General features: G+C 40.1%; 2 protein-coding genes across 3 annotated transcripts in view; both read right to left on the bottom strand.

Annotated features, from left to right (window-relative positions):
* Window positions 1-27,385, bottom strand: part of LOC110016710 (natural killer cells antigen CD94-like) — a 157,236-nt gene that overhangs the window by 75,778 nt on the left and 54,073 nt on the right. The window lies entirely within an intron of this gene.
* Window positions 959-21,779, bottom strand: LOC101170123 (C-type lectin domain family 10 member A-like). Of its 2 annotated transcripts, XR_002874868.1 has the most exons (9): window positions 21,589-21,779; window positions 20,038-20,103; window positions 19,558-19,623; window positions 17,879-17,950; window positions 11,260-11,358; window positions 4,697-5,137; window positions 1,376-1,527; window positions 1,166-1,281; window positions 959-1,095 (listed from the first exon to the last, which is right to left on the bottom strand). XR_002874868.1 is itself a non-coding variant. In XM_023963857.1 (8 exons), the coding sequence occupies exons 5-8, from the start codon at window positions 5,130-5,132 to the stop codon at window positions 960-962; spliced, it is 840 nt and encodes a 279-aa protein (XP_023819625.1). In that variant the 5' UTR covers window positions 5,133-5,137; window positions 11,260-11,358; window positions 17,879-17,950; window positions 19,558-19,623; window positions 20,038-20,222; the 3' UTR covers window position 959. The 2 variants fall into 2 exon arrangements, 1 of the variants encoding a protein (XP_023819625.1); XM_023963857.1 differs by lacking the exon at window positions 21,589-21,779 and having other exon boundaries at window positions 20,038-20,222.

Here is a 27,385-nt window from a genome sequence, read left to right as displayed (position 1 = left end):
TGAGAAAATCCCAATCATAAGTGCTTTGTTTCCTGTGACACTAAACAGGAATGTTGACTGAATTAATTTCATGTGCGTTTTTTAGACAAAATACCCCAAAACTTGTGTAAGCTCGGCCCAATTTCCCATCACCTGTCTATTTACACTCTCTCCCATTAGCTTACTGCTCATCACACCTAATAATAGCAGTACACCAAAAAGGGCAAGTAATATTGGAACTTTCCGGTCACACAGTTTTGCGCCAGATGCCAGCTAAGACGTGGAAAGCAAAGACGTGCACGGATTTAGTTATTTACAAGTGGATGCACCTGAATTAGGTAAATTAACTCTATATTTTAAAATGATTCCTTTCATACCATAATTAGCGGTTAAAAAATGCATTCATAGTTGATTTTGGTTCATTTTGAACAATCCGATTCACTGACCAAAAATGGATCCAGGACATCTTTAGCTAAAACTTCAACCAGTAGGACTCAGAGAGAAATACCTGGTACTGAACAGATTTCCAGATTCCTTAATCAAGTGTAAATTAAATATGTATACAAATAAACAAGTAAACAACAATTAGTGGTAAATCCATTTACATTTAATTTGCTAAAGTTCAGATCTAAAGCGCTCAGAACAGGTATGTTGCATTAAAATGACAGAAGATCATGAAGTTAGTGGAAAGCAGAACCACAGAACTTTGGGACTTTTGGACAAAATGAAGATGACAAAACAACAAGCCTCCCTGTTCTCTAGTGCAGTGTGGGCTGGTCAGGGTTTGTTTTTAGGAGATCAGGAGGTCAAAGTTGAGTCATGCAACAACCCAGAGCTGCAGACATTTTAAAGCTAATATTCTGAGATTTGAGGCTTGATTGCAACAATTTCAATCATGATATCAAGGTTTATAACATTTCTCCTTGAAAAATGAGTAAACACAGAAGAAACACAGTAGCACAAAAGTTCAGTTTCACTAATCAGAAAATTAAAGCTTTAATCTCACAGATGAATCTGTTCAAAAAGCCATTTCTGTTTTGGACCCAGCTCTGGGTCAAAGCTGGATTTTTGGCTATAATAGCAAAATCTTCTGGGCTCCCTGAGATGTTCCAGTACCTAAAAATAAATAAAAACCCATCAGCACATTTAATAAACATGTTAATATGTAGTAAGAATTCTTCTTTACCCAAGGTTGTCTTGACTGTCATCCACCCAGGTCCAGATGTTGTTCACTTTTTGTAAACCAATCCAGTATCCGTGCCACTTGTCAAGGTAGAAAACTATTGTGTCATAGATGAATTTCTGTAAATGTAATTGTGAAATATAAACATTTACAACCTTTTTCAGTTTAAAAAAAGTGAACAAAATAAATTTAGTTGAACATTTTGTAACAAACCTGTTCCTCATGACTGCTGATAACCACCAGGTCTGATTTCATGTTTTGACAAAACTCTCGGCTATCATTCCATGCTTTATAAGAGTCTAAATTATAAAAAAAATAGCAGCTTTCCTTAGACTCAATCCAGTTTTTGGGACACTTCTGACAAACTGGAGGTAAGAGAAAGAGAGAAAATCAGAATCTTGACATTTTAACTTTAATTCTATATGACTGTGACATTTTTAAAAAGTGTTAAAAAGTAAATAAATAATATTCACATTCAAAAGAACGAAAAACTATTGTATGGCGCTTCATCTCTGCCATAAAGTGAAAGGGCGTAAAGACAACTGAGCGGTGTATTCAAGAACTAAGTGAGGAACCTTTCAACCAAGCAGGCACAATTCTAACCGAGCAACCCGCATTTAAAACTCAGTGTTAAGGGGGCGTTTTTGTCACTTGGGGGCAAGAATCCTTCTGGTTGATCTGATTGGCCGAAATTTGTATGTCAATTACGGCGAAGCAGCGGGCCAGGGGCCTCATTTATAAAACTCTGCGTAGGATTTGCGTCAGAAGTGGCGTACGGATGAAACAGAGGACGTGCGTACGCACAGAAATATTCAGATTTATTAAACCGTGCGCACGCACATCCTACGCATCTTTCCCTTTATAAATCACAACCGATTCTAAATGCAGCGCAGCTTTAGCGGCTACATGACACGCCCATAGTTGCCCATAAATAGTCCGTGAAACGCCCACAAATTAATATTCATGGCTTGCTAAATCATGGCAAACACAGAGAGGAAATCAAGAAATGTAACTTCACTCAATGTGAAGTAGAAGTTATCGTTGGCGAGGTGGAAAAGAGGATAAAACGTTGTTTGGAGGGCACAGTGTGGGCATTACTAATGCCAAAAAGGCACGTGAGCGGCAAACGGTGGCAGACGCCGAAAATGCTGTAGCCTCACAACCTCGGACCGTGGCCGAAATAAAAAAGAAATGAAAGAAATGATCGGACATCAAAGTCGAGGCAAAAAAACGTCTAGCGCTGCATCGCCAGAGTGTGTCCGCCACGTGGGGGGGTGGGGGGTGGGGGGGGGGAACCGGAGCTGACCCCTCTTGATGAGAAACTGGCCGCTATTATTGGGGAATCCCTATTAAGTCCCCCTTATCGGCGTCCTCCTCCGCCTCAGTCACCTGACTGAGACGGAGGGGACGCCGACGCGCCAGGGTCAGGGTGACACAGGTAAGAGAAATAATTAAAATGAATGCAGTCAAGTCACATGTATGCAGGCTACACAATTACAGATTATTAATATAGAACAATTTTATTTTAGTTGCTGGGTGTTCCAGTGGTTACGATGCTGCAGCTGAGCAGCCTTCTGGCCCCAGCGTCTCCACGGCACGCGGCTCTCAACCCTCCAGCAGTGGGCGTGTCCACACCGATGCAGTCCTTGAAATGCAGAGGGAAGTCAGTAGTTCAATCAGAGAGGTGGCCAAGGAGTTGGGCGAAATCAAGATCGCCCTGACTGAAATAAACTGCACGATGAGGGAATTCTTAAATAAATAATATTTTCCACACCTCTTTTTCTTTATAAGCGACGCATCACTTCCAAACGCTGGCGCACAGCAGCAGCAAATGGCTCAAATGCGTGGGGATGGGGTTCAGGGTCGGGGCCAACACAGCAATCAGCGCCAGGGGGTAGAGGCATGTTTTTAAGCTGTGCCACATTGTGTAGCACAGCACATGCCAGCACGATTTGGCACACACTGTCACTTTCACGTGTTTCTTCCATCTGCCGACGGTGTCGCCGTTTCTCATTTCACCAGTTTTTGTGCGTACGCCTGGGTCAGAGCTTGCGTGGAGGACCGCACATTTTCCCGTCAAGTTTGCTTTTTATAAAAAATCCACCTCGCATCCACCGTTTTTTTTCCATTAAAGCCTCTAACACTAACGGGGGGGGCAACAAGTTTGACACAGAGAGCCAACACTTTTAACTGTGACAGTGAAAGAGCCACACACTGACCTGCCAGACACACACACAATTAAAGCTGTATTATTTCCCATGACACACTCCTCTCCGTACAATACAACAACACTGGATTAAATGGCGCCGTTTCAGTTATGGAGGTTTTTTTCTGTATTAAACGTTACAACATACCAGTTAAACGTGCATGCTGGTGTGTTTTATTAAAAAGGCAGCGAGCGCAAAACTGAGTTTGTTGTGATTTATTTGTTATTTTTTCAGTCATCAATCAACACCAAAAATCCATCAAAGTCCTCATCTTCTGCATCTCTGAAATGAACATCTGGGCTAAATTTCAAACACACCAGCTTTCCTTCCGTCATCGTCAGAGTCCGTCTTGTTGCCGTGCGGCTCCAAAGAACAGTGAAAGCAGACGCGTCAGGACAAGCTTAAGTCCTACAGTCCCAAAGTGTGGGGTAACTCGCCCAGTGCTGCCTCCCAGTAAAAGGAGCGGAGGGTGGGCAGCTTTTCAATTATCTTTTTCTTTAGAAATGCATTTGTAGTTCACTCTCTGTGTTAATACAAAATGATTTAGATACTTGCTGACACATGTTAAAGTTTATCAGAAGAGTTATTGAGGCCGGACGTCCAAATCTGTGAAGATCTAACTTAACCGAACTGCAGCTGCTCTCTTCCTGTGTTCCCCCGTGTAGCTGATAGCTTGCAGTTTAAACTGTGCTTCATAATCGTGTCTCTTTGCATTTCCAGGGTTTCCAACTTTGTTCTGCATTATGCACATATCTGCACCTTTGTGTTATGGTTGGGGGGGGGGGGGGGGGGGGGGGGTCTCCTTTCACGTCCTCACTTTTCTCCGTACCGTTCTCATGCTGTTCTCTTCTATTGATCCTCTTTACCAAAGTCACACAACAACACATTAGGGCCGCTCTGTACATTTTGGAGAAAATGTAAGACTTTTATGTTCACCTTATGGTTGTGAAAGTACTGGATATGGAAAATATGATAAAAGGCAGAGAGCCGCATGCTGCTCACTGGCCTTCTTTTAGCCCCCCCCCCCCCAGTGACAAACACGCCCCTTTAACACTTAGCGCAAATCCTGGTGAGTACGCACAGGAGAATTGCGCCTGCGTGGTTGAAAGGTTCCTCACTCATTTCCTGAATACGCCGCTCAGTTGTCTTTATGTCGTTTCACTTTATGGCAGAGATGAAACGCCATACTATATACAAAACAAACTACTTTGTCATGTTTTCTTGTTTTTTTTTTTCTCAATTTGATTAAAGTTTTATGCAAATCAAACAAATTCTTTTGTTGCTGATAAAGCAAACATTTTTTCAGAATCACAGATTAAACATTTACCTCCATCAGAGCAGAAAATAGCTAAGTTGGGGTGCTTGAGGATTGCTGCCTGGGTCCTGTTGAGTTTGTCACTGTTGTTTCTGAGCTGTTCGTTCTGGTTTTGTAGGATTGTCATGTTAACCGTCATCTCCTTGGTTTGGTTCTTGAAGAGCATCTTCTCTGCAGTCAGCTGCTGTGTCTGATTCTCTAGTTTTGTCATGTTCGTCCTCAGATCTTCAGTCTGGTTTTGTAGGATTGTTATGTTAACCGTCATCTCCATGGTTTGGTTCTTGAAGAACATCTTCTCTGCAGTCAGCTGCTGTGTCTGATTCTCTAGTTTTGTCATGTTCATCCTCAGATCTTCAGTCTGGTTTTGTAAATCTCTCTTCTCTAAAGTCAGTTGCTCAGTTTTTGATTCAAGGTCACTGAGAGCTAGCTTCAGTTTCTTTGTTTCCATGGCGACTGCAATCCCAATGACACAAATAACCATTAATTCAATCATTAGACATTTTTTCCAGAAAAGCAGATTTTTACAGAAATATTTCTAATTTTGTGATGTCATGCATATAATGTTTCAGTATTCTGGGATTCCTTTGTCTCACTGAACTGCAACTGTTGATTAAAAATTTTAATAAAATTTGCTAAGAAGTATCCAAAATGTAATCTATTGTTAAGTGTTTGTAGATTATAGCCCTTAGTCAAAGAGCTGATACATATTTAAGTTTGGTTTGTCTCTATGACCGCATTTACACTGCAGGATTTGATGCTCATATCCGATTTTCTTGACGACCCGCTTAAATCATCTTTTAAACGTGACCCGTATCTGATTTTTGCATTTACACTATACAATGCTGAAACTATCAAACGTAGACGTTCTGAGGACTACGTAGCAGTATTTCCGCATTCCGCGGACCTCTTTCGGACTTTTGTGACTGCGGTTGTCATGGAGGCAAGGCGGCGACGGAAGGAGGCGTTGCCTTGGGCGCTCAAGAGGGGATGCACGGGAACAGTTTGATCCAAGTGTTGAACCTTTCCTGCGCAATGACTTCTCTTTTCCGACCGTAGTCAGAAACACACGGGAGATTCCCTCGGGGTTCTCTTTTCCATTCTGAACCCTCAGCCTCCAGGGGGGGTTAAGAAAGACTCCAAAATTTTTGGGGGAGACACCTTATTTTTAATTTACGGTTCTCCGACAGTCCCCCACTCCGCGCTCACCCCCCCCCCCCTCCTTACACACGCACACACGCAAGCACGGGCTCACACATACACACGGTCCCCATCATACACGCCCCCCAAAGAAATAAACGGCTTCTAGCCTGCTATTCCATAGCAACGGTGTCCCGGTTGATTAGTTACCGTTTGCGTCCGGACCGGACATAACAGCGGTTTCCAACTAGGGTCTGAGGCCTGAGGCTGAAAGGTAACACGCTGACACCAAAATCAGCGCACAAAAAGCATCTTAATAAGTCATGTGATCTCAGTTGGTGATGTCCTGAATTAGGGTCACTGAGGTAGGACTCGCATTTACTTAATATCCGATCTGTCTGCTTACATGGCACACGCAGATGCACGTATCCGATTCGTTTCCGATTTATTTCCACATATGAGAGAGGCCTGTATCCGATCTGAGAAAAACGGAATCCATGCACTTTTGTCCTGCTTACACTTTCACTGATCATATCCGATCTGTGCCAAATGAGAGGAAAAGATCGGAATTGGGTCACTTGAACCTTGCAGTGTAAAGGCGGCCTATGACACACTATGTGTCATGGTTTGGGTGTCTTTGCCTTAGTTTTTGCCATGTTTGAGTTCTGTTTCCTGTGTTATTTGGGAAGATTTCCTGTTTGCTTTTGAGTTTTTCTTCCCTTGTCTCAATTTCTCCTGATCATGTTCCCCTGTGTCTTGTCAGTCCTGTTTTGTGTTTAAGTCTCGTCTCTGCCTTCCTCTTGTGCTGGTCCATACCGTCTCTTCCCTGACTGTCTTATGCCATGTTTTCATGTTTCGGCTACGGTACGTAAGTAACACCACAACTGTGACTGAACAGCAACTGTTTACTGTTGGTCTCACAAACTTTTGGACAAATTGTTTCTGTCATTCCAATATGCTGGCATAATGCCACAAAGTGTTTTCCTTGTTTATTTATCAATCAGCTTTCAAAGCAGTTTTTGTAGCATTTGCAGATCAAATGTTTTTTGTTTCCATACACAGTGGATTCATGTCTGTTGTACATCTAGAAGTATATCTCATTTATTATGGCAGTTCTATCTTTCATCAAGACCTCTGCCAGTCTCATGGGCAAACTGATGTGGATCCATTATTGGGTCAGTTAGCTGTGTGATGTGATCCTTTATGATCCTTTATGATCCTCCACATGGACTTCATTGTCAGGGATGCAAAGGTCACAGGATGGAAATCATTCAGGACCTTAGGGTTGCTTTTTCTTTCTATGAGATCACTGTGGAGTGTTTCCAACTCATAGGTACTATGATGCTGGACAGAGCATTTTGTTGGACAGAGAGAACAGATGTTCACACTCACACACACACACACACAAACACACACACACACACACACACACAGTTTCTCTGCACAACAGGGTTTTTTGGTGCTTAATAAAAGGTTGGACACCTCTGCTTTATCAAATTACAAATGCACAGATCAGCTCATAGCATGAGAATCATTTGACACTTTTTTTTGGAACTTTCTAGTTTCTGCTGTTGGTCCTTCTGATTTGTCCTTCACTTCATTATACTTCCTTTATGAGTGTTTTATGTTAAAATTGCCCATGTTTCTTCTACGTCATCGCCCTGAGCTAAATCCTACACGGGCGTGAATTGACAGAAGTAATGTGAGGATTAGCATTGTTGAGTTACACATGTGTGTACGTTGCACATGGGTGGAAAGGAGGAGCTTTAAAAATGTACTAAGAGAAAGGTTAAAAAACTTGAAGGGGGACAGAATAGAAGGTTTACGTATAACTGCAAACCTCTTGAGGATTTTACACCTTGATGTTGGTGGAACTCCAGCACGTTAAAACATGTGCTTGCTGCTTTGTAATGATATTTTAGCAGCTGCTCTCTTAATCTGATGTATTTGTCTTCCTCATTCTGCCTTTATTTGCACCAACTTTGCCTTGTTGATGCCAGAAATCAGAGGAAAAAGGCCAGACTGATTCCAGCTGATAGAAAAGGCAACAGGAACTCAAATAACCACTGGTTCCAAGCAAGTTCTGCAGAAGAGCATCTGTAAATGGACAACAGGTCTAACCTTAAGGTAGATGAGCTACAGCAGCAGAAGATACACCGTCTGCCTCTCCACTCATCTCAGACTGGTTTCTTGAACACGACAATGAGTTCACTGGACTCAAATGACCTCCACAGTCACCAGGGGCCTCATTTATAAAACTTTGCGTAGGATTTGCATCAGAAGGGGCGTAGGGATGAAACAGAGGACGTGCGTACGCACAGAAATATTCGGATTTATAAAACCGTGCGCACGCACATCCTACGCATCTTTCCCTTAATAAATCACAACCAATTCTAAATGCAGCGCAGCTTTTGCGGCTTTATGACACGCCCATAGTTGCCCATAAATAGTCCATGAAACGCCCACAAGTTAATATTCATTGATTGCAAAACCATGGCAAACACCGAGAGGAAAAAATGTAACTTTACTCAATGTGAAGTAGAAGTTATCGTTGGCGAGGTGGAAAAGAGGAGAACAGTGTTGTTTGGAGGGCACAGTGTGGACATTACTAATGCCAAAAAGGCACGTGAGTGGCAAACGGTGGCAGACGCCGTAATGCTGTAGCCTCACAACCTCGGACCGTGGCCGAAATAAAAAAGAAATGGTCGGACATCAAAGTCGAGGCGAAAAGACGTCTAACGCTCCATCGCCAGAGTGTGTCTGCCACGGGTGGGGGAGTGGGGGGGGGTGTGCACGGGAGCTGACCCCTCTTGATGAGAGACTCTAGCGCAGGGTTCACCAACCTTTTTGAGACCGAGGGCTATTTCATGGGCACCAAGTGGTATGAAGGGCGCCACTAAAAACCTCCTAGCCCCCCCCCCCCCCAAAAAAAAAAAACAAACAAAAACAACACAATTTGAGGACTTCCTTTTGTGTGCCCTATTTTTATTTGCTCATTTTACACACAAAAACATGCATGAATTTTCTAGACTCGTATTACAGGGGGGGGGTCAAAACAGACTTTAGGTTGCAGCCGAACAAGATAAATATTTATTGAACACACTAAAGCTAAACTTTTAAACCTTTAAAACTTTAACTTAATTTTAACTTTTTAAACATAAATGTAAATAAAAACAGACAGGAATATTAATCCTCACATTAATGGATTACTCAACCACCTCAACCTATTCTCAAAATCTTTACATTACATGAATCATAAGAATGTCCAGAAATTGTGTAATTTATTTGATCTATTTAAACTTTTGTAATAGACCCTTACTTTTAGTGATTATTTTTAAAGTTATATTTGTATACATATTTGGGTTTTCTTTGTCTACCTTTGTCTCAGAATTGATATTGTTGTCATTGACAGACATGCGGTGGTTGTTTGTTGAATATTTGCTTCAATAAAAAAAAAATAAAAAATGTTTTGGGTGCATTCCCTGCGGGCGCCACAAGGGGTGCTCGCGGGCGCACTGGCGCCCGCGGGCACAGGGTTGGTGACCCCTGCTCTAGCGGCTATTATTGGGGAATCCCTTTTAAGTGGAGTGGTGACTGAGGCGGGGGGCACACTGATGCGCCAGATGCACCGGGTGACACAGGTAAGAGAAATAATGGATGAATGAATGAATGCAGTCAAGTCACATGTATGCAGGCTACACAATTACAGCTTATTAATATAGAACAATTTTATTTTAGTTGCTGGGTGTTCCAGCGGGGCCAGCGGTTACGATGCTGCAGCTGAGCAGCCGTCTGGACCCAGCGTCTCCACGGCACGCGGCTCTCAACCCTCCAGCAGTGGACGTGTCCTCACCGATGCAGTCGTTGAAATGCAGAGGGAAGTCATTACTTCAATCAGAGAGGTGGCCAAGGAGTTGGGCGAAATCAAGACTGCCCTGACTGAAATAAACTGCACGATGAGGGAATTCTTGAATAAATAATATTTTCCACACCTTTTGTTGTTCTTTACAAGCGACGCATCACTTCCAAACGCTGGCGCACAGCAGCAGCATTTGGCTCAATCAAATGCGTGGGGATGCGGTTCAGGGTCGGGGCCAACACAGCAATCGACGCCAGGGGGTAGAGGCACGTTTTTAAGCTGTGCCACATTGTGTAGCACGGCACATGCCAGAATGATTTGGCACACACTGTCTTTTTCACGTGTTTCTTCCATCTGCCGACGGTGTCGCCATTTCTCATTTCACCCGTTTTTGTGCGTACGCCTGGGTCAGAGCTTGCGTGAAGGACCGCACATTTTCCCGTCAAGTTTGCTTTTTATAAATATCAACTATTGCGTAGAGAGTGGCGTACGCCTTCTTTTGTGCGTACGCAACGTTCATAAATGAGGCCCCAGATCTTAACCCTATAGACCAACTTTGGGATGTGGTGGAACAGGAGATTGGTGTCATGGATGTACAGCCAACAAATCTGAAACAACTGTGTGATGCTGTCATGTCTACAATATGGACCAAACTCTATGAAGAATGTTTCCATTACCTTGTGAATCTATGCCACCGAGGATTAAGGCAGTTCTGAAGGCGAAAGGGGTTCAACCGAGTACTAGTAAATGATACCTAATAATAATTTAGCTGGAGAATGTATAGTTGTTTAACTATATAAGTGTATAGTTGTTTAAGCCTTTTTCCCACAGGCACCTGGAGGTTGATCCACACAGGGGATTTATCAATATGGGTTCTGCAGGTTATTTGGTTGTCTGGGCTTGTGGAGGGTTGTAGAGAGGAGCAGCAACAGGTTCATCTAATACAGCTACCTTAAGGAGTCTCATAAAATGTAACGTATAATTGTTGTGTGTGTGTGTGGTAATTGTATTGTGAGGCATTTGTACCCCTACAACACCCTCAGTACTGGCCCTTTTCTGTGTGAAAGCTGCATGTGAGTCCACCTGTACAATGATCACATAAACTCTGTCTACTTTCTAACAGTCTTACGAAAGGAGCGCCCACATAGCATTCAATTATTACGTAAACGTTACTCATTGGCCCCTTGCACAGTGAGCAGGATTTTTTTTTTTGTAATTTTCATTTTTGTTTTACAAAAATGAAAACTTTGCGACACATCTGTGTCTTACCTACTTCAGCCTTTACTTGCCATTGTTTGTTGTTTAAGTGTTCACTATGACCTGTTGTGTGGAGCACGCCTGTAGAATGTGCATTAATCTTTTTCTTTTAGTTCACCCAGAAGTCTACAACTTTGCTAAAAAGTGTGAGTCACCTGCGTGCCCTTTACAGGTTTTCCCATTTTTCTCCCATATCTAGCCATGAGGACAATTGTTCCTTAGGCTTAAGCCAGTTACACAAAATCATTTATTTTAGTACAAAAACAGTTGCAAGTAAAAAAAAAATACATAAATAAATAAAATATTATGTGTTTGAACTTACAGTAACTGATGCTGATGATGATGATGGCACACAAGAGGAAACAAATTATCCCCAAACCCACCAGCAAGAGACGAGACCTGCTGCCAGATCCATGGACCTCTGCTTGGTTTAAGAAAATAGAACCAAAATTAGCAATAATGGTCAAAAAACTTTTTTTGAAAAAGTTCACAACTGAAAGAATACAAAGTTTTTTCTTTGAATGCTGTGTGATTGTAAAACAGAAAGCTTCTGGTTCAGGTTTCCTTTTCAGCCATGGCACCTGACTTTTTTGTCTTCCTGACAGAATGCTTTTTGTCCGTATGTGCACCTGTGCACAAAAAGACTGTGAGGGGGTGGACTCCAGAAACAGAGCAGGCCCTGCAGGACTGTCTGGGGTCCACAGACTGGGATGCTCTTTGCACGCCTCATGGGGAGGACATTGACGGCGTGACAGACTGCATCACGGAGTATACTAAGCTCTTTGAGGAGTCTATTGTGCCTACTCAACTGTTTGCTGCTTCCCCAACAACAAACCCTGGATCTATGGAAGCGATTGTGTAGCATAATTAAAAATAAAAGTCAAAACCAGAAATGCTTTTTCATTTTCAAAATGAAGCTGCATTTTTTGACTCAAAATTAAAATGAAAAAGCAACAAGCGGAGTTAAAGAAGAAGAAAATAAGCCTTTTGGCGGATTGCTTTAAATGTTTTAACTGCATTTTTTGACTCAGAATTAAAATGAAAAAGCAATCCGCCAAAAGGCTTTTTTTCTTCTTCTTTAACACCGCTTGTTGCTTTTTCATTTTAATTTTGAGTCAGAAAATGCAGCTTCATTTTGAAAAATGAAAAAGCATTTCTGGTTTTGACTTTTATTTTTAATTATGCTAAAAAATCGCTTCCATATGGATTAGCAGTGACCTGAAAATTCTCCTTAACAGGAAAAATAGAGCCTTCTGGTCTGCAGAGGTTGCAGCACCAACTACAGGATCAGCTCAGGAAGGGGAGAGATTCATACAGGAGGAAGCTGGAATCCAAAGTCCAGCAGGACAACATGAGAGCGGTGTGGTCTGGAATGAAGAAGATCAGAGGATGTGGGGGGAGAAGCAGACCCATCATAGGCAGCAAAGAGAGAGCTGACATCTTTTTCAATTGGTTTAGCTCTCTGAATGCCTCAGCCTTTCCCCCCTCGCCTCCACTACACCTCTCCCCTGCTCCTGCTCCCTCTCACTTATGAACCCCCCACACCTCCTCACCTTTAAAACCCCCTCTGCCCCCTAGTTCACCTACAACCCCCTCCCTCCCTGCTTGACTGTAACAGTCTGCCAGGTGAAGAAACAGCTGGATAACCTTAACCAGCATAAAGCAGCCGGCTCGGATCGCATCGGCCTGACAATTTTATTTTTTATATTCTATTTTCTCTTATATCTACTATTCTTCTTTTACTGCTACAGTAATGAACACATTTCTCATGTGTGGGATCAATCAAGTATTTCTGATTCTGATATTGATGTGTTTACAAGACCCTAAGACACTGGTGATTGGTCCAACACTGTGTTTAACCTTGACTGCAAACATTTTGCTTTGAATTCTCCTCCTAGATTTGACTCACTGGAAGGTTCCACATAGCCCAGATGGAAGAAGAGCATATCATCTGTCTCCTATGTGGTACAGCTGGACAACACATGAGCACTTCTCAAATGGCTGCAGGAAAACAAGAACTCTTGCTAAAGGTAGCTGATCTTAAATTTCGTAATGTTTCTTTAAACTGTCTTTAGGTAGAAGTGTGTAACATCAATAACTTATAAGCTATAACCTATCACATTTATTTGCTGACCTTCCTTTATGTGCATCTTGATGCACCAGCAAGTGTTCTACTGAAGTGGTCCAGAAATTTAATTTTGAAATATAAACAGTGCCCTGTCCCGAATGTGTGGCGACAACAGCCGTGTTTTTAGAATTCTGCAGATGGGGAAATAAATCTCTTAGACAATCCAGAGAGATTGCTGAATGGTTGTGGATATTTTGGAATTCTGCATCACTAGTAGACACTTGAGGAGATTCTCGTTTATTGTGGGAGTCCCCACAAACCCACCCCCGGTGGGTTTGTGGGCACTCCCCCAAACCCACCCCGGCCCACTGAACTAGCCAGGACCCGGCTCAACCCATCACCATCCCACCCCTACTAGGTGATCTGACTAATCAACTGGAGCCAGGGAGAGTCTGAGGCAGACAGGTTTTTTGTGCAGGACATTATCTCTAAACTAATATGCTCTAACATGAGGTTTCTGTAGTGATTGATGCTTGTATCATTTATGTTAGACATTATCTTGTAAATTTTGGAGGTGAGCTTTGGATTTTTAAGGTCAATGAAATTTGTTACTGTAAGGGGAATGTCTAGGTCTATTTGGGTCGAGTAGTATTTAGTGCATTCAAAAAAAAATGAATGATGAAAAAGTATTTAGTACTTTTAGCTGATTTAAATTGCTGATATTCTAGAAATTTGTTTTTAATAATCCCATAGATTGAGGATAACGTTGAGAGGGACATAAATGTTCTATTCTGAATTATATGCTGAAACTGGTGGATTCCTTTGTTCTTCCATGAAGCAAAATGAATCATGTTTTTGTTAATCAAAATGCCAGGGTTTTCCCAAATAGGGGTGAGTTTACATGGAAATAATGTGAGGCTGTTTATTTTTTTTTTAAGAAAATCCCACCAGGCTGTTAGAGATGAGCTGATGTTTAAACTTCTGAAGCATTTGTGTTGTTTAATTTTAGAACTGAAGAAAGTTAAATTAGAAATACCTAGGTTGTCACAGAGATTTTGTTGTATATCTAGCCAAGATTCATCTAACACACCAGGATTCAGCCATTTTTGGACATAAAAATCTGTTTGCGGAGTAGTAGACCTGGAAGTCTGGTAGGCCTAGGCCTCCTCTATCTTTAGGTTTTTGAATAGTTTTCAAACTGATCCTTGGTGGTTTACCTTCCCAAAGGAATTGGGAGATGGAGGTAGTAGGAGGTTTGGAAGGAATAATTGAAAACAGGTAGTTAATTTTAGGGAGAATCGTCATTTTTATGGTTGCAACTCTTCCTATTAGAGAAATGGGTAGAGCTTTCCATCTAGTGAGATCAGCCTCGGTTATTTTAAGGAGTTGGGTGTGGTTTAGCTTGAATTGATCAGAAAGCCTATATTTACACCTAAGTACTTTATGTTACCTGTTTGTAGTTTAAAAGATAACAGATTTAGATAATTCAAATTAATTGACAGAATTGTGCTTTTAGACCAGTTTATGGAGTATTCTGAAACTGAGGAAAATCTATTAATTAGGGAGATGATTTGGCAGATGGAAGATTGTGAATTTGGAGTAAATAGTAAAATATCATCTGCATAAAGGCTTATTTTATGTTCTAGATTTTTGGTTTGAATGCCTTCAATGTCTCGACTTTGCCTAATTGTAGTAGCAGAGGTTCAATAAATAGTGCAAATAAAGACGGAGATAGTGGACAGCCTTGTCTGGTTCCTCTTTGTAAAGTAAAGCTTACAGATGTTTGATAATTTGTTCTGACACGAGCATTAGGAGAGGCATATACTATTTTTATCCAGTTAATAAACGATTTTCCAAAGCCAAATTTGTTTAGGGTGGCTTTTAAAAATTTCCAGTTTACCCAATCAAATGCCTTTTCTGCATCCAGTGACACAATGGTTGCTTCTTGGTTATTGGTAGTTGTACAATCTATGGGGTTGATTAATCTGTGCACGTTGGTAGATGAATGTCTATCCTTTATAAAGCCTGTTTGGTCAGGATGTATTAGAGAAGGAACTACCTTCTCCAGTCTTTCTGTCAAAGCTTTGCAGATTATTTTAAGATCTGCATTAATCAGCGATATGGGTCGATAGCTGGATGGTGATGTGGGATCTTTCCCAGGTTCCAGAAATAAGATAATATTGACAGAGTTCATTTTTGGAGATAGATCATATTTTTCCTTAATTTCTATTGTCATTCTGAGAAAAATGGGAGCTGAAATTTGACAAATTCTTTATAAAATTCTGCTGGAAAGCCGTCTGGTCCTGGGGCTTTTTTACTAGGCATGTTAAGTTAGCAAGAAAAGTTAGTTAATGCTTTATGCAGCTCTTGTTCAGTAAGAGGGGAATCTAAGGCTGTAATTTGTTCCTCTGTTGGTCTAGGCAAATCTATGCTATTGAGAAAACTATTAATGTCATTGTCAGAAGGATCAATTTGGGATGAGTAGAGAGATTGGTAAACGTTTTTAAAAACAGAATTTATTGCAGCTGGATCATGTGTTGCGTTTCCTGTTAGGTCTATGACTGATAAAACAGTTGTCTTCTCTTTGTTTATTTTGAGTTGATTTGCCAAAAGTTTCCCAGATTTATTACTGTGATCAAACGTCTCCAAGCGTAGTCTCTGTAATAAAAATGGTGTTCTTTGATTAGTTATTTCATTTACAGGTAATTCGATTCTTACTTTCCTTAATTGTTGTAGAGTTTGTTCATCCAGAGAGTTGCTAGGTTCCCTCTAACAGTCTGATTTTTTTCTCTAAATCCACTAGTTTAGAGTTTTCTTTTCCTTTTTTGTGGGATGAAAAGACGATTATTTTGCCTCTCATGACTAAGCATAAGCATTATCTGGTATAACTGTATAATGTCAACTCTAACAGTTTTTGTACAACCCTGTTCTGTAGTTTTCACAGCGTTACATGAAGTGAAGACTACAAAACACGCCAGTTCTCAAGAAAACTCTACATACAATTAGGATGAAAGACAATTTCTTTTTTAGGTGTGTAAACCTACAACATCAGCAGGGTATGAGGGGCCGTATAAGACATTATTTATTCTGAACCATTCACATTCATACATTCTTGCTCTCACATTCATATATACTCTCTTACGCATACATATATTCTCACTTGCACTTACATGTATTCTCACTTGCGCATCCATATATTCTCTCTCTCGCATGCATATATATTACCTTACACATACATACATTTTCACTCTTATTGTCACTCTTAAAAAAGAATATATGTATGTGAAAGACGAGTATATATGTGCGTGTAAGGAAAAGTATATATATGCATGTGAGAGAGGAGTATGCATAAAAAGGAAGTGACTTTGCATGAAAAGGAAGTGACTTTGCATGAAAAGGAAGGCAGATGATTTCTCGTGCTCTGATTGGACGAGAGGCCGCCACCTCCCATTTTGAACAGACGCTAACATGAACTAGCAAGAAGGATCTACGGGGGTCCTGCAGCAGGCCATCGGAACCTTAAGAAAAATTTCATCTTCACCTCAAGTGGTCACAAATCTGTCTGCATCTCTAGAGACACAAAGGAATGTCTCAAATACCAATAATGGTAATAGAAGCGCCACCGAAACAGAAATGAGGGAGCTTTTCAGACCGACTCCATCAACCTCCCGCGCATTTTCTCCGTGTACAACCACCGGAGGGTGGTTGTAAACGGAACCTTTGCGTGAATTATGGGCGTGAATTATGAATTATTAATTATTTTCATGAATTATGGGTGAATTATTATAATGAATTATTATTATGAATTATGGAGTATTATTAATTAATTATTATGAATTATTATTATGAATTATGTCTTATTGTTAATGAATTATTATGAATTAATTATGAATTATTAATTATTTGAATTATTTATTATTTTTACAATAATTTATTAATTATTTGCGTGAATTATGGGCGACACTTCGGTAGACGCCGGAACACGCATTTACATAAAAAAAATTCCTCTTGTTTTCTATCCATAACTACATATAAATGTGGGAAAACCAGCTGTCATGTCTTAAAAAAGGCAACGGTGAGGTGAAGATAAAATATTTCTTAAGGTTCCGATGGCCTGCTGCAGGACCCCCGTGGCTCCTTCTTGCTAGTTCATGTTAGCGTCTGTTCAAAATGGGAGGTGGCGGCCTCTCGTCCAATCAGAGCACGAGAAATCATCTGCCTTCCTTTTCATGCAAAGTCACTTCCTTTTCATGCAAATTCACTTCCTTTTCATGCATACTCCTCTCTCACACGCATATATATACTTTTCCTCACACGCACATATATACTCGTCTTTCACATACATATATTCTTTTTTAAGAGTGACAATGAGAGTGAGAATGTATGTATGTGTAAGGTAATATATATGCATGCGAGAGAGAGAATATATGGATGCGCAAGTGAGAATACATGTAAGTGCAAGTGTGAATATATGTATGTGCAAGTGAGAATATATGTATGCGTAAGAGAGTATATATGAATATGAGAGCAAGAATGTATGAATGTGAATGGTTCAGAATAAATAATGTCTTATACGGCCGCTTATAGCAGGGGATCAAATACTTATCTCCTTCATTGTGTGTCATAACTAGCAAAACAGCAGATATTCAGTTTGTGTTAAAATAATACTATGATCTTTAAACCAACAATCAAACAGGTTCACCAATAAACCTTAGCTGAGACCAACATTTGTTTGATTTTTGTTGGTAAATAGAGTTAGGGTGGCAAAACACATTTAAAAAAAGACTTCACATTCAGTCTTCTTATCATGAAGTCAGAATTTGTCTTATTAATGATAAAATGCATTACATTTAAAAACAATTACATGACTTACTTGGTGCTTTCTCTTTCTTTATCTTTTTCTTCCCTTTTTTAATGTCAGAATAAATGGCTTCGTTCTGGTTTGCTGTAAAAAAAAAAGGAACAGAATGAGAGAAGTGATTTTAGTTTATTTAACACAGCTGATTTCTAAGAAAACCTTTGGGCTTTTACCATTTTTTTATTTATTATGTTTTTATTATGTTTATTATGTTTTTCCTTACTTCCCGGAAGTAAGGACGACCCTGAACTGTCCTCCGATTCGCGTCGGACGGTTAGGGCTTCTACAGCGTGTGTTAAAAATTGATAATGTATACTTTTTTGGCCATTAACCCTGATTTATTAGCTCTCCTTTTGGTGAATTTCTTTATCCTCTTCTCATCTACCGTCTGCACGTTACAAGCACACATAAGACACCCTCCACCCCCATGGTCACTTCATCTATGTGTAGCGTTTAGCAGCAGAACATGCAGTGATTTTTAACACTTTTAACATTTATCCAGTCAGAACTGGAGGATAAACACGCTGGACCCACAGCAGCAACAGAAAAAAGTGTAGATTTGGAGACAGCGCTGTTGCCTAGCAACAGACAAATGCTATGCTAACGAGCTGTTCTGTGTGTCACCTATATGTAAACACAAAACCGGTTTAAAGTTAGACAGTATTTTCACACATCGAGCTTCAGGACGTTGTGGATAAATAAAACAAGACTAATTCATAGGACATTAATATAAAATCTTTTTTTCTAAATAATAAAATGTAATCGACTGTGTTTTAATAGTCTTTGTAGCATTACAGAGCAGATGTCACACCAAAAACTGTGACCTGTCTAATGTGCTGACCCCCCCCCCCCTACTTCCAGAGAGCTCTGCAGCTTTAAAGTCAATGATGTATAATAACTAAAATCAATAATAACAACAATAAAAGCACAATCCGGTAGTTTTCCAAAAAGAAAACTTCCTTCTGAGTCAGAAAATGAAAAAGTGGAAAGAATCAAAGTAAGCAAATTTATTTTTTTCCTGTCTGCGGCCCTTGGGCCAGTACTGATTTAATGGGAACATGCAGCACGTCGAAAAACGAAGAGTTGAGGACACCCAAAATGTCAAAAAGTGACGTGGAGGGAAATACGCCCACGCATGACGAGTTGGGAGTGAGAACGTGTTGGTTGCAACGACAACAAGAGCTGCACCATTTTAAAAAGAGGCGCCCATTGTATTAGTTTTGCATCAAGTTCTGGTCCAGCTCTGAGTCCGCATGACTCAGCGTCTGGATCCGGACCACGGTCCACTAATTAGTGACTCCGGCTATTTTAAGTGTTTCATTTCCCTTTAGTGCATCTGTTTTGTTTAAAGTATGATAGGAAATAAATATTTAAATCTAAACAACCTGCTGATGATTACACATTTCTCTTATGAGCCACAGAATGTTAAAATTGATAAATATAGCTAATTGGTTTATATTGTGATATCTTTCGTTTTTGCCTGATATGAAAAACTAAATTGTGATATGAAAACTTCTATATTGCCCAGCCATAGTTTTAGAGAGTACAGCTTAATCAATGTAACTTGTAATAACGGAGAAGATGGACTAATTGAACATTTTTATCACTATTATTCCAAAGACAAAAGACAGAAGCAGCAGCATCAATAAATGTTAAGTTCAAGTGTTTATTGTTTAATTTCTGTCACAACTCACGTGGTGCAGAGGGACGAATGTTTTTCGGTACACATTGAGGATATATGACGTTCTCCTCTTTGTTCTCTGTGTGATAGAAGTATAAAAAATAGCCATCATTAGCAAAAGCTTTTTTATTTTACTCTCCCTTGTTCATAGGTCTAAGAATCAGACAAAACACGTCCTGAAAACTGGAACTATGTGAACTTTATCTACCAAATCCTCCAATGTAGTCTATTGGTCAATATTAACCCGTAACTTAAATTGTTTTTAAACTTATTATACTGGACCAAAATGGAATAAAACATTCTCTGAGAGTCCAAAGTGAAATTTAACCAGAAGTAAAAGCACTTTTTGCTTCATTTGCCTGAAGTCTTTTTGTGTGTTTTTTCTAGAAATACATGATAACCAAAAGACCTCTGCATAACAAAAGAGACAGAAAGACATTTCCTTACATTTCAATTGGTATAAATTACATTGTCAGGAATTGCTTTAGCTTACCTGTTGCAACGTTCGCAGGCTTTTTAATTTTTATAGAAGAATAAACAGAAAGTTCCTCCTTATTGTCTGCAGAACAGAAAACCAATTAAAAGGGACAAGAGCATCATTAACATGACAAAACCCAAGCGTCACTCTCAAATTTGTTGTATCAATATTTGTTTTGTTTGTCATTTAAAGACAAATAATGACAAATGAGTTTTTCATTAGCAACTTAGAAAGTTTTTTTTTTTTTTAAATTAACATTTTGTTTACAATTGTAGAAATATTGAATTAAACACTGTGACTTGTTCTGATTGTAGTGGCACAAATATAACTTCATAGTTCTAATTTATGATGTAAATTTATAGTGTCTAACTTGAAGTGACTGCACTCCTGTGTCTTCCTTTTGACAGCCCTTTGTTTTGCACCTGACAGTTACTTAACCCCCCCCCCCCTTTTTAACAGCCCCTCCAGTTCATTAAATGTATGTATTTGGGGTAAATGGTGTATACTTAAATAGCGCTTTTATACCTTCTTTCATGCTTTCATAGTCACAGACCCATTCACCCATTCACCCACACATTCACACACTGGTAGCGGCTCCGCTGCCGAACACTGGCGCCAATCTCCCACCAGAGGCAATGTGGGGTTCAGTGTCTTGCCCAAGGACACTTCGACACATGGGCATGCAACCTTACGGTCATGGGTCGACCGCCCTGCTGCTGCACTACGGCTGCCTTCCTCTTCTCTGCGTCTTAATTTTAACATAAGTTGGGGGCTTGTCCAGGATATTGGACACTCAAGCAAACCACACCTCATCACTGTCTCTCTGGTTCAGGACATTTATTTATTTATTTATGATAAAAAGTTATGGGTTGAATTATGAGTTATTCTTTTTCTGCTACTGGGCACTCTTCCTCCTTTTGACATTGCATCATCCACTTAAGAAGACGTAAACACTCACTCCAGCACAGGTACTAGCTCACCTTTGAACAAAAAGTCTTGTGTGACTGAATGAAATGTTTCATATTAGTCTGAATACATAAGTATGGGTGTGTGAACGGGAGTTTTATTTTGTCCATGTTTACCTGTTTGTATGTTAACATTATTGGAGCCAAAAGGAATGTTTGTAAGACCTGAGTGTATGTGGACAGGCCCGCACCTTTTACATTTGTTATACATCTAAACCTGTCCAGAAAGATTATAAACATCCAGCAACTTGTTTGTTAGGTCAACCTTAAAGAAACTGATGTTTCAAGTGATTCTATTTTAAAAGTAAAAACAGAAAAAAAAAAAACAGAAAAAAAAGCAAAATAAAAATCTAAAGTAAAAATACATTAAAGTACATCCTGTGACATTTTAGAGAAAATTAATTTAAGTAGTAAAAATAAATAAATAAATAAAGACAGGAAAAGGAATGTTTAAGTCTGTAGTGGGTGCGGTGTCAATTAAGGTCCCAGCTGTGCGCACCGGAGCCGTTATTGGATGAAGTGCATGAGTAGAGCCAGATCAGGCAGGGCTCGAGAGCGATCAGAAAACTCGTGATTTATTTAAAAAAACGAGTCCAAAAACCTGGTTAAAGGCATCAAACCACGGAAGAAGCCGGTAAGATTCGGTCGTAGTGTGGGGCATAGTTGGTGTGATCTGCTGTGCGTTAAGCGCCGGTGTAGGTACAATAACCGTTCGGCCCGGAACATCCGTTCGGGGTCCTTCGGGGTCCTGGGACTAATGCTGACGTCACATTATGTGATTGGCTGACCGTTGGCCCGATGACGTGTCAGACAGTGATTGGTCTGGACAAAGTTTTTTTTTTGTTTGTTTGTTTTTTTAAATAAACTTTATTAATAAATATTGCACATACAAAATACAAAAAACAAAACTCCACACTGTGCAAAATACAATATTCACGTTTTCCAGGAGAATGAACAAAAAACAAAAACCATAATAACTATGTAAAACTGGTTATGCAAAAATAAAACAAAAATAATAAAGGCAAAGGAATCTGTTAAAGTTTCAGGAGAGACCAAGCTTCAACTGTTCTGACAGCTTTTTTGTTAGTGGAGGATTTTATACTGTTCACATACAACACCATTTCTTTCTGAAAAACATAAAACACTGGTTTTTTGTTGGAATATTTACACTTGTGTATAAAGTGTTTAGCCATAATTATGAGTAAATAACTACATATATTTTATCTGCATTAAGTTTTTCTTGTGTAAAATATCCAAAAATAATATGCTCATAAAATAATCTATAATCTACACATAGATGAGTTCTTATAAAATGTATCACATCTTTCCAAAATGGTTGAGTGAAGGAGCAATACCAAAAAAGATGAGGCACAGTTTCTGGTGAGGAATGACAGAATGAACAGTTTATATCCAGATCTTTTTTGAATTTGGTAAAGAAGTGTTTCACTGGATAAAATTTATGAAGAATTTTGAAAGAAATTTCTCTGATTTTGTTGGTGATGAAATACTTTTGGGGCAGAGTCCAAACCTTTTCCCACTGAATTCTAAATCCAAAGCTGTTCCAGTATGAGATAACATACGGTTTTGTGGCAATCTCATTTTGAAACAGAGAACGGATAATTTGATTATTCCTGCTAGTTGAAAAACAAATCTTTCCACACCACAAATCTGTTAATTTGGGAGGAAAACATGGAGTATTTGAAGGAGAACTGCTACACAGAAGTCTAACACCACCTGGGATGGCCCCAGTAACCAATGCAAACTCTGCAGGTGAAACATGTAAACCATAGGTGGACAGAAACTCAACGTATGACATCAGGTTACCATGTGGATTAATCAGCTGTGTTACAAGAGAAATGTTCTTTTCAAACCAATTTTCAAGAAAAATACTCTTGTTTTTGTGTAGAATATCTGCGTTATTCCAAATATAGTAGCGATGAGGAGAAAAATTATGCTTGTAGATCAAAGTCCATGTCAATAAAACCTGCTTATGAAAATTAGACAGTTTTAAGGGAATTTTCTCTATTTTGAAATTACATATTAGAAGAAATGGCAGACCTCCAAGCTTATCAAATATATATTTAGGTATGAAATTCCAAAATGAGGATTCACTTTTTAAGAAGTTTTTTAACCATTTAATTTTGAGGACATTGTTCAGAGTGGAGAAGTCAAGAAAGTCAAGTCCTCCGTTTTTAGATGAATTAATTACTACTGATTTTCGTACATAATGGATTCTGTTTCTCCAAAGAAAATTAAAAAGTATCTGATCAATCCTTTTTGCAGTTTTACTGTCCAGAGATAGTGAGGAAGCAATGTAAACTAGTCTGGAAATTCCTTCTGCTTTTGCTAAGAGGGCACGACCTTTTAGTGAAAGATCTCTCTGTAGCCAACGATTAAACCTGTTTTGTGCTTTTGCAATCATAGGATTATAGTTCATCAGCTCTCTTTGTTTTTGATCTTTAGTTATCTGCAAACTCAAATATGTGACTTTGTCTTTGACTACTATACTATTTATGGATGTTAGAGCACATTGTTTCAGAGGAAATAACTCACATTTCTTAAGGTTTAGATGAAGTCCAGATGCTTTTGAAAATGTTTCTATAACCTGAAGAACCCTGGGAACCTGTGAGGAGTTTTTTAAGAATAATGTGGTGTCATCTGCCAGTTGACTTATAAGAATATTTTTACCAGCAATGGAAATACCATCAATATTACTTGATTTTATATATCTGCAGAAAACTTGTGCAACCAGAAGAAACAGGTACACAGAGACGAGACACCCCTATCTTATTCCTCTCTGGAGACAGAATCTACGAGTGGTGCCAGCGCTCAACTTAACAGAACTATTTCCATTTGCATAGAGTGTTTTAACAGCACTACACAAATATTCCCCAAAACCCATCCTTTCCAGACAGTAGAATAGAAAAGGATGCTCAACAGTATCAAATGCCTTACAAAAATCAAGGAACAGAATGAAGCTTTCGTCATCAGTAATGAGGTCTGAATAATCTATAAGATCTAAAACCAGTCATAGATTGTTTGAGATGCATCTGTCTTTCATGAAACCTGACTGATTCTCATCTATTACTGTATCAAGAACACTTTTCATTCTCATGGCTAATATTGTGGCAAATATTTTATAATCATTATTAAGTAGACTAATAGGTCTCCAGTTATCTATTAGCAAAGTATCTTTGTTGGGTTTGGGGATCAGGGAAATAACACCCTGAGTCATGCTGGCTGGAAGAGTCATGTTTGTAATACTTTCTGTATAAACATTCAGTAAAAATGGGGCTAAGAGTTCTGAGAAAAGCTTATAAAATTCTGCTGTTATTCCGTCGTTCCCAGGCGACTTGTTGTTTTTTAGATTGTTAATAGCATCTGAAACTTCCTGTAAGGAAATGACAGAATCACATGCCAATTTATCCTCTTCACTGATTGTATTTATATTATTCAAGGAATCACAGAATGAGTTCATTGCTTCCTGACTGAATGTTGTCTTATAGAGTTCACAGTAGAAATCATGACAAAAACTAGAAATAAACTTTTTATCATTTGTAATTTTCCATTAATATTTAACTGTAACACCGAATTAAACTTTGCTTGTGACTTCTCTAATTTGAAAAAATAAGAAGTCATTTGTTCCCCTTGTTCCAACCATTTTTGTCGAGATCTTATAAAAGCTCCTTCAGCCTTAGCTTTGTACATATTGTCCAGTTTTAATTGTAAATCTATTAATCTTAAATTTTGATCCTCATTTAGGTTTTCTGGTGGTAAACTTGAAAGTTCAGTAATTTCAGAGATAATTTCTTCTTCTAATTTACGTTTAGATTTTGCCTGAATGCTACCATATCTTCGCAAAAATTTTGAAACTTCAAATTTTAAGAGTTCCCAGTTCGAGCTGTAAGCCTTTTCTTGTTGCGCTTTATCCCAGTAAAGTTTAATGAGTCTCTTAATCACTGATTGAACACATTCATGCTTTAACAATGTACCATTCAATTTCCAGTAACAGATTTTTCTAGACCCATTCTCATCAGGAAAAAATTGTATTCTAATTGTTAAGGCTTTGTGGTCAGTTAGTGGTGTTGTTAAAATGTCTGCAGAAACATTCTCTTTGTCTACATCCTTTGAGAGAAGCCAAAAGTCTAAACGTGATTGCCTCGATCTGCTTTTATTACTCCACGTATACTCCCTTTTATCAGGACATTTGGCCCTCCATATGTCACATAAATCCAGTTTTTCTACCAACAGCTTCAGCTTTGATGTAGACTTTAGAGTCTGACCTGGAGGCCATCTGTCAGCGATTTGGTCCATCACCACATTAAAGTCACCTCCAATTAGCACATGTGCGCTTGGAAATTTGGCTAACCAGAACAATATTTTATCCTCTAAAGTATCCAGAAGCCGATTGTTATCAGAGCTGGAATTGTAGCCATAAATATTGATTACCAAGCAATGAATATTGCTCATCTTTACAATTAGACAAATAAAATGACCATTAGTATCAGAATCAGTGTGCAAAACCTCCCCCTTAAAATTATTCCTCACGCAACATACTCCTGCAGAGAATTCTGTGCCATGCGAAAACCAAAAGTCATCCCCCCACTGAGCTTTCCAAAAATTGGCATCCTTAGAAAGTGAATGAGACTCCTGAAAAAAAACAAAGTCAGTTTTTTGCAAACAAAAATAAGGCCTTACGCTTTACATTATTCCTTAGCCCTCTGGCATTTAACGAGAAAACAGATAACGACATAAAAAAGTAGAAAAATAGGTAGAAAAATAGAACCTTTTTAACTTGTAAAAAATCTTTAGTCCAAAAAAATATATACATATAGGTCAACAGCAAACGCAGTCGCACCTTATTAAATCAAACTAGTGTGAAAAAAATAAGACTAACACAGAACATTTAGGCATTAACTCAACATCCTCTTTGAATATAATAATGTCAAGAAAAGCGACAATCATATGTCCAGTGTGTTAACACTTCAAATGGAACCTTTTTTTTTTTTTTTTCTCCTTCTTCTTCCCTCTTCTCCTCCTTTTTTTAAAACGGAGATATGTTATTGATCACCAATGATGATTTACCCTACTCCTTGGATGAAGGCTCTGGCACCAGCGTAGTAGGCAACTTTTCCAGCAGCTCGAGCCTTCTGAATCTCTGGCCACAGCCGCAGCCTCCTCTCTCTGGCGCCTTTGGAAAAATCCTCCTTGAACTGCAAACCGTGATCCTTCATGTAAGGTGAATTCTTCGCCGCCTTCCAGACTGCATCCCTGCCCAGCCGAGAGATGAACTGCAGAATAATAGCTCTGGGCCGTGTGTTGCTTGAAGGCTGCCTCTTATTGCCAAGTCGATGCACAGTGTCTATAACATCCACCAGCTTTTCCTTCATTGAAGGCAGGACCATCTGGCAGATTTTTATAACAACAAGGCGGGTGTTTTCATTCTCTGTCTCAGGAACTCCCACAAGCTTCAGATTCCATCTTCTTGTGTAAGATTCAAGCTCATCCACTCTTCTTTGTAGGAGTTTAACAGGCATCTCCAGGGAGTCTACCCGTTGTTCCAGAACAGCCATCTTGGTGCTAACAGCTTTAACATCGTTAGCCACAGCTTCCACCTTGTTGTTCAGGCCAGCTATTTTATCCTCAATAGCTGTTGGCGGGGGGCCCTGCTCGGGTGGGGGGGGCCCAGCGGCGCCGGATGGGCTGCCCATCTGCACCTGGGGCTGGCATCGGCCCTTCCCTGGCTCTGGGACGGGACGGGACAACCCTCTCGGGGCCCCCGGTCGCTCTGGGTGTCACCCGCTTCGGCTGCGGGGTCTGGGGTGGGGTGGGGTGGGGGGCTTGTCGGCCCTGTCCTGTGGGGGGGCGCGTTCTGGGGGGGGAGGGGGGGCCCATTATTAGTACGGGTCGGGGGGCTAACGGGTCGGGGTCTCCGCTGAGGCAATCAGTGGTTGCCTCGGCCGGTTGGCCTCCTCGGTCCCGTCGAGGCCTGACCAGAGCTCTTCTAGGGCCGGCGTCTGGGGGTGGGGGCCTGGGCTTGGTGGCCCTGGCCCCTTTGCTGGGGGTGGGCTGGGGGACGGCTGTTTGACCACCGGGGGACAGTCTACCAGCTGTCCCCAACTTACCCCCTTCCTTATATAACCTCATATTAGGGTGAGGGGGTGGGGGGTCTAGCCTGCGATGCGCCTTGGGGGGGGGGCTACTTGGGAGTGGCCCCCCTCCTATGGTTGCCGTATGGAGTGGGCCCCCCCTCTTTCGGTTTTATTTGCACCTTAGACATGTAGGGTCCTTGGTAGGGGGGGTGCTTGGACATCACTGCAAGCAAGCAGCAGATGTCCTCCTGGCACCCTACCCGCCAATTTTAACCGCACCTTAGACATTTAGGGCCCCTTGGTGTG

This window comes from Oryzias latipes, chromosome 16 (genome assembly GCF_002234675.1).
Source record: "Oryzias latipes chromosome 16, ASM223467v1".
NCBI lineage: Eukaryota > Metazoa > Chordata > Actinopteri > Beloniformes > Adrianichthyidae > Oryzias > Oryzias latipes.
This window is presented reverse-complemented; position numbering and strand designations above follow the sequence as displayed.

Bases quoted from the DNA above. Each gene is read 5' to 3' on its own strand.
- LOC101170123 (XM_023963857.1), bottom strand. From the start codon at position 5,132: ATGGAAACAAAGAAACTGAAGCTAGCTCTCAGTGACCTTGAATCAAAA. The intron at 1,528-4,696 runs GTAAATGTTTAA...TCTTACCTCCAG, and splicing joins TATTTTCTGCTCTGATGGAG to TTTGTCAGAAGTGTCCCAAA. The intron at 1,282-1,375 runs GTTTGTTACAAA...TTACATTTACAG, and splicing joins TCAGCAGTCATGAGGAACAG to AAATTCATCTATGACACAAT.